This window comes from Dreissena polymorpha, chromosome 3 (assembly GCF_020536995.1).
Source record: "Dreissena polymorpha isolate Duluth1 chromosome 3, UMN_Dpol_1.0, whole genome shotgun sequence".
NCBI lineage: Eukaryota > Metazoa > Mollusca > Bivalvia > Myida > Dreissenidae > Dreissena > Dreissena polymorpha.
The window spans coordinates 26422811-26430679 of NC_068357.1; the positions used below are offsets into that span (position 1 = coordinate 26422811).

Sequence of the window (7869 nt, forward strand, 5' to 3'; positions counted from 1 at the left end):
ATTTTATTTTCATCACTTAATTACGCAATTTATGACGTACTCGTGTGACGTCATTTCAGTGACGAAACATTTTAGGACAACAATATGGACTTGGTGTTTTTTTAACAGCAAAATATTTGTTTACAGCTGTGCTAACCGGACAGACGCAAATCGGTCTGGAACGCTGCATATGTAGGTCAACCAATAAATTATACATCTTAAAATGAAAACTTTAAAAATATCATATGAAATAACAAGATTTTGGTACTTAATATTTTGCATGCGACGTCGAATATTGGGCTTCTAAAAAGTTTCCTTCAAAACGCCGTATATTCTCACGGTATATACGGGGTCGTATTTACTTATTGTGCCCTTTAGCTAGATCAAATAAACACCAATACTTTGCAAATCACATTTCAAGACAGTTTGTTGTGACCATGTGTTGTTAATATATACATACATGCATTCTATGTTTGTTTTATTAATGTTATGTTCTTAGTTGTGGATGTTTTGCTCGTTATAATTTATACCGGTACTGTTTAAAGGGATCTTTTCACGCTTTGGTAAATTGACAAAATTGAAAAAAGTTGTTTCAGATTCGTAAGTTTTCGTTTTAGTTATGATATTTGTGAGGAAACAGTAATACTGAACATTAACCATGCTCTAATATAGCCATTATATGCATCTTTTGACGATTTTAAAACCTAAAAATTATAAAGCGTTGCAACGCGAAACGATCGAATAATTTGGAGAGTTCTGTTTTTGTCGTTAAATTTTGTAAAACTACGAAGGTTGCTTATATAAGGTATACAATACATCATCAATGTGTATTCGGCGGAATAGCTCAGTAGGCTAAAGCGTTTTTACTTCAGGACTCTGGCAGGACTCCAGGGGTCACTGGTTCGAAACCTGCTCCGGGCAATGTTCTTTTCCTTTTTTTTATTTTTTTTCTTGATTTTTTTCTGGAGCTTTTATGATCCAATGTTTACATTTATCAATATAAAGCATGTAATGAATAAGTTTAAAAAATGCCAAAATCTGTGAAAAGGCCCCTTTAAAGGAATGGAGGTATGCAGTATTTGATAAATAAATTAGAGCAAGGCTAATATATCCAATATATGCATGCTCAGCAAAACTATTTAACTAAACACTGAACTAGATAATCATTCATAAACCGATACGTTTTGCACAAATTTAAATACAGTGTTGACGAGAAACTGACTTTCACTCTCAAATTGTGGTCCAGAATAGTGTGTTTAACTTCATATCCATATTCCATTGCATTTTATTAATGTGTTCCGATTGACACTATTTAGCTATACTTCTCCTGTACTCCATTTTAGTTTATAAATCACGTATAGCATGACCTTTACTAATTATGTATTTGAAAGGTATTCTTATAAACACTGTACGCACGCGTTGCAATCGAACATTTTAGACTTGCGCCACAAACAATTAACACTGCATACAATCTTCAACAGCCACCTACGAGAATCTCAATGAAAGCTTTCTCTCTAGTGTGTGCTTTTTGCTCCTCATTCTAATATCTTTTTATCCGAACGGCGACTCAATTTCATTTACTGAATTTTGAAGTTAACTTATCGATTCAACATATTATATGTAATAAGCAAATATGTTCTGAAAAAATCATGTCATTTGACATATTCAATTCAAAGATGTTAAGTCTTAATTTGATATAAACCAAACTCTGAGTGTTAACACTGAACACATGTTTAACCGTATTTTGCTTAAAGTTATAGAGTAAAGAAGAAATCTATCCGACCTAGCATGTTTTTAATCAGTAGATTAAGTCATGTGTATATTTTATTTAAACCAAAACGCCTTATTGGCGTGGTCAGTTAGCATCTGTAAAGGAATACTAAAAGATATCACTATCCAATTATAGAAGTAGAAGAATCTATTTAAGGTTTTCAGATATTGATGAAGTTTTCTTAACTGTATTAACGTACATATGCATCGGAGCGGAACTCGTTTTTTGAACACCTGCTGAAACAGGCAATTCAAGGACTATCCCGTTAAATTTTGAAGTAAATCAATTTACGGTTTTTGAAAAAGCGATTGACAAAGCTGACCTTGTGAGGTTACTTTATTTCAAAATTGTCCTTTTAATATTTAGGCGAAAATATATATTCCTATTTCTTTTTTCTCAAAACAGATTAAACGTTTGTGTTCAATAATAATAATACAAGTTCATAGGGAGTTATAACAGGAAATCAAGGAAAGACGAGTTTCAGTTAATTACAATACGTTTTCTGCTCTACAATAGACAAATTATATATATATATATACAAAACATTTATTTTGATGGAAAATCCCAATCATTACGTCAAGAATTGTTGTATACGTCGCTTTGACACCAATAATGCTTCTACAACAAATACGAGTAAACCTGTCGCTATCAACATTAACTTGCTGTTTGTAATTTGAAATGAAGATAACACTATTTGATTGATTGGACCATTTAAAGATGTATCATCTGCATATTCAATACATTACACAACGTTATCAACCTCTAGTCATTTAACGAGTGCCTATACAGTACATTGAACAACAAATACAATATATCAATGAATATAACATGATTAAAATTAAGTATTGAACATAAACCGTGTTTTGCAAATTACCTGCTTGTTTAAAAAATAATACCAACCGTTCATTTTTTTGCAATAAAACACTTTTAATAATAAACAGGAAGGAATTTGCCGCAAATGAACCGTGTGTGTTTACTTTCAACTGTGATAACTACGACTTTTTTTACAAAGTTGGTCGTTAAAGAAAGACACGATACTAAATGTATATTATCAATATAGCTCTACAACATTAACCTACCAGTCATGAATGACATAAGCATAAGTAATGTGCTTGGCGTGTTTACAATAATTGCATTCGGTTTTGTTCGTACACCTTTTGCACGTGGTTATTGAGAAAATAACAGGTAGGCAAGTTGCGGTCGATTCAAATCACTTCCAGTAAAGACACTATATTTATTTTATATGTATTTTAATAAACTCTTGCATTGAGGTCAGTGCCGAATTAATTTGCCGAGCTATATTTAAAAACACAAACCTGTAACGTTTTTTTTCATATGTTCGGATTTACTTATCTTTTTACCAACTATAATAGACTGACATGTCTATGGAATGAGACTAAGAAATAGCGTTATATTATCAATATCAATGTCAAAATAATACCTTTGATATTAGCAATGAACAGATGCATACCCGTTTATCGAATGATAGATGATGGACAATGTATCAACATAGTGAAACCGTCTTTACTCCTTCGCTTAATGTCAACTTGATTTAACTCAATTATTAGCGTTAACTTCACCACAGTTTTGTTTCGGGACGGCAATTGTTTATCCATGTTTAACCAGTTACTGGCACTGTGACGTCATTTTCCAAATCGTCATCTGATTGGTTGTTGTTATCTGGTTGAATGTTACTAAGCATTACACGTACTGTTTCCATGTCGGAAGGATCTACGAGATCTAAAGGTCGCTCCCCGTCATCTGCCAATATACTTTTGTCTGCACCGTTCTCCAAGAGAAATCTATTAAAGAAACAATCAAATGGTTATTATTATTATTTTGTTTATCTTGCAACATATTGGATATGTTTGTAAACGACATCAGATGGACACAATTGAACTCTGCCTTAGATTACCACAAACGTACAATTACGTATTAGTATTTTAATTTAAGAGATATTAAGAAATGGTTTCTGCTGCCGCTGCCTCATTCACATGAACTCACTGAACAATAAGCGCATGTCCCTCTGCACAGGCAGCGTGTAGCGGCGTCCACGAATCCTCGTCTTGTTTGTTGATGTCAGCTCCGTGGGTCACCAGGAGCCTCACTGCAGCCTCGTTCCCGTCAAGGACCGCCTGGTGTAGAGGGGTCAGACCTAAAGGACAGTATAACATTTCATGTTAAAACGTTAAGCATGACGTAATATGTTCTAAACTTTATTATTTATATAATTGAAGTTGCGTCACCCGTTTTCAACAGAAGATTGCTTCTACGAATACACAATCTGTGCTTACGACTTCATTCTGTTCAGAAGAATAAGAAACGCTTTAGGGAACATGCGACCATCAATTCGTTAGACCACAGTGTATTATATATTATCAACTATTTTAAAGTATGGTTACATTCTAGTGAGTTTGATTTTTTTTATTTAGAGGTGTTACTGACTTTCTTATACTTAATATGTGGTATTTTCGAATATGATGGCTGGCTATACAAGGTCAGTTACATATATTTATTGTCGAATAGTGAATATTTCTGACAATTCAAAATATCGACAGCTTAAGTAAAGTTTTGAATTGTCTAAATATAAACAAAGTATACATCCAGTTTCTTCATTAAGAGATATTTCTTATCATCATTATAAGAAGTTAATTTACTACAGTTCATGGATAAGACATACTGCATCCACTCAGAACAAACGCACTATTGTAATTATTTAATACAAAATCAGTGCACATCATGTTCCATCATAAGGAGATAAATCTTATAATCAGTATTCTATGTCGTTGTTGACAACTTATACAACATTTATCCACTTTTCGTATTAGTCGATTAACGAATTTCTTCAATAATCTTACGTATTTACTAGTAAGTCACGTTTTGCATAGGCTTGTAGCAAAAAGTAAATATCCAAATCTAGGGACATTCATTCAAAATATGTTCAAATGATAAAACAAAAAACAAGAGCACCGAATAGCAGGTGCCAACGCTCGGCTGTGGATGCAGATTTGAATCAATGAAAGCTTGTCAGAAGTTTTATATTAGAGGTCACAGTGACCTTGACCTTTGACCTAGTGACCCAAAAATGGGTGTGGCGTGTCGAACACATCAAGTTGAATTTACATATGAAGTTTCAATGTTGTAGGCACTTTGATTTTAGAGCCAATGTTAAGGTTTTAGCGCCACGGCGGAGGGCGGACGACGAGCTGGCTATGACAATACCTCTCCGAAAACAGCCGAGCTAAAAATCAATATAATTAACTGAGTATGTAAATAGTACTGTCATATTGTCGCAAAATTTAATCTTCGACGGTAGCAATCAAAGTTAAACCTTGCACAAATTATCTTAACTAAATTTCAATTTAGTCAAGAACCTGTGTTCTCATTTACGGATGCTGCCACCAGTCCATTTGGACAAATTTCCATGTAACTTGTACACTAGCCGAGCTAGTAGAAATTAAATAAGTAATTTGTTTCTACCACTACAGTTTATTTACATAATATACACACATTTTATTTCAGCATTTCCCACAGAAGACAAACATTAGACATTTAAAATATATACACCACGTCAGAAATATGTTAAGTTTAGATACATTCTAAAAGCTCCACAAACAACAAAAACCTCTTCCTTTTCCATATAACTTCAGGTTTATATAATTAACCCGCTACCCGAACTCTCAGGTAACCTGAATCCTCGGTTAACCTGAATCCTCGGTAAACCTGAATCCTAGGTTGAATCCTCGGTTAACCTGAATCCTCGGTTCTGTAACAATTCTTAAACTTTAAGAGTACCTGAAATTGTACTTAATCATGGACCTGATCATTCAATACCGAAGTGTCAGATACCCATTGATAAATAACTATCCCCCATCGATAAGCAATTATCCAGAACTGATCTGATAATGAGTGTTGTAGGTGTACCTGAGTTTACATAATATATTGTAATCTACCTGAAGAACTATCACCTTAGATACATGCACATGTTTTATGTAGTAAAAAATTGATACCAGTATTAATGAATATTACCTCAAAAAGTGAAATTAATCATTATTGCTATACAAACATTTTAGATGCAAAATAGTAAAAGAATCACTAATAAAGTAGCAAATGTATGATTTTAAAAAACTGCAACAATATCGCGCATGTGATTATTTCATGTCATCCGTTGAATAAAGGAGATTGCTGGTGGATGACACAACCATCGAGTTATATAATGATTTTTTTTTAAAGTTCAAACTCGATGATTTCACTATGTTTAAACTCTTACTTTGAAATAAGTGAATAACATAATCGTGTTACCCAAAACCTCGTATAAAATAGAGAACACAAACTAAAATTACATCAAGATATAATTAAATGATTACTGAAAGATAATGTACCTAAACATTATTTGCCCACTTTAGCGGTGAGCGATAAATCATTTTTGTTACAATATTTTACACGAATTAAAAATAAAATGTGTTAATTGCAGTCAGCAACACATGTCGTCTGTATTTCAAAAAAACATGGTCTAGCTGAGTCTGCGTTTTTTTGGAAGAGTAAACAACACCTGCAAAGAAATCAGGCACACATTCAACACATACCTGAGTCATTAATTCCACTAATGTCCACCTGTAGACTTGCTCGTCGTAGCATGAGACCCAAGGCTTTGACGTCATTCTCTTTGATATTGTCCAGAAACACAAGTTCGTCCGAAAACCGCACACCTTTGGCTTTTTTTGCTTCCGGGTTTTGTTTGGCATACAAGCTTGCTCTTCGGCTCATTGTCACATTATTTTTCGAACGGCTTCCTTATTTATATAACTAATAATTACTTCGCCACTTGTTTAGCCTTGGGCTATGTCTCTCATAATCCTTCATGCACGCTGTTGGTATATATCAGAACTATGTAATGGTATAACAGTTTCATAATTGTTCAGGTCTTGCAAATAAATAACACTTACGTATAAACCGACTTTAAATATCATAACTATATATTATCAGACATATTGTGTTGTAACGGAATTGTTAATCCGAAAAGAGATTACTTTTTATGTAAACTGTACTTACCGAATATTTATTTGATAAAACATTATAAATAAATAGGTAAGTGTTTCGTTAAATTTTAAATTTTATTTTGTTTTATTTAGACAAATATCCAATATCTTATCTGGAAATTTAAAATGCACACTATTTATAAAATATAAACTTGGTAAGTTTCTCTGAACAACTGTCGATATATCACACATATATAGACACGTATTACTAAGTGCTAACTAACATAAAATGCGCCTGTTGTTCAATGAGGAAAGATCGAGTTATTAAGTTGAATCTTGTTTAATATTGATATCTTAATATCAATAAAATTATTTCAAAGCATTTTCATTCGGCAGATGTTAACAAATACACAAAGTTTTCTACACAATCCATTGTTTTAGGAACGACGCACGTGGCTTTCATTCAGATGATTGCTCACGCTAGTACGGCGCCTTGGATTTTCACTCATGCATGGTAAATTATCAGCTATGTAATTACAGCTGCGTTATGCAGAGAACAAAGAATTCTTTAACAAAAATGAAAGTTATTACTCAACCGTTCATTTTTTGTTCATATGCTTTTTACAGGCTAATTGAATTGTATGTAAAATACTATTGATATTGCTATCCTGACATAAACATTATTACAACTAATAAATCCTTGCCCATTGAGCATTCCATTTCAATACGTCCATGCCGATTAATTATCAATTAGTGTTACGATAATTGAAATCCAGACTCTTCGTTGCAGAGTAGGACATTATGAAATTTAATATATATATATATATAGCAATACCAAGAAGCAAATCGTATGTATTCATTGCGATTCAAAACAATACTTTACAAAATCTTTAAGAAACTTCATTCAATTTATTACAAAAATTTTGTGTACTCGTAAATATTACGTTACTAGTATAGCCTTTTTCCGTGTATTGACTGCGCTTAAACGTTAATTGTATGATGTAATTACTTTATTCCGGTTGCTTTACTAGTTAACATTTTGCCTTGCGTCAAACTAACGTCAATTGAAAGGAATGCAGACTGTAGTGTTTAAGCTTTTTACATACACATACAGTAAAACGCGTATATCTTTTATGCGTC

At 32.9% G+C, this 7869-nt stretch overlaps 1 protein-coding gene across 1 annotated transcript; it reads right to left on the reverse strand.

The window, feature by feature from the left end:
* Positions 1 to 2877: 2877 nt before the first annotated feature.
* On the reverse strand, positions 2878 to 6602 carry LOC127873373 (protein phosphatase 1 regulatory subunit 27-like). The gene is made up of 3 exons (XM_052417232.1): positions 6337 to 6602; positions 3755 to 3905; positions 2878 to 3552 (listed from the first exon to the last, which is right to left on the reverse strand). The coding sequence occupies exons 1-3, from the start codon at positions 6515 to 6517 to the stop codon at positions 3369 to 3371; spliced, it is 516 nt and encodes a 171-aa protein (XP_052273192.1). The 5' UTR covers positions 6518 to 6602; the 3' UTR covers positions 2878 to 3368.
* Positions 6603 to 7869: the final 1267 nt, after the last annotated feature.

Excerpts from the sequence above, each read along its gene's own strand:
- LOC127873373 (XM_052417232.1), bottom strand. The coding sequence starts at position 6,517 with ATGAGCCGAAGAGCAAGCTTGTATGCCAAACAAAACCCGGAAGCAAAA. Across the intron at positions 3,906-6,336 it reads TAGTGGAATTAATGACTCAG|GTCTGACCCCTCTACACCAG; the intron begins GTATGTGTTGAA and ends ACTGTCCTTTAG. Across the intron at positions 3,553-3,754 it reads GGACATGCGCTTATTGTTCA|ATTTCTCTTGGAGAACGGTG; the intron begins GTGAGTTCATGT and ends TTTCTTTAATAG.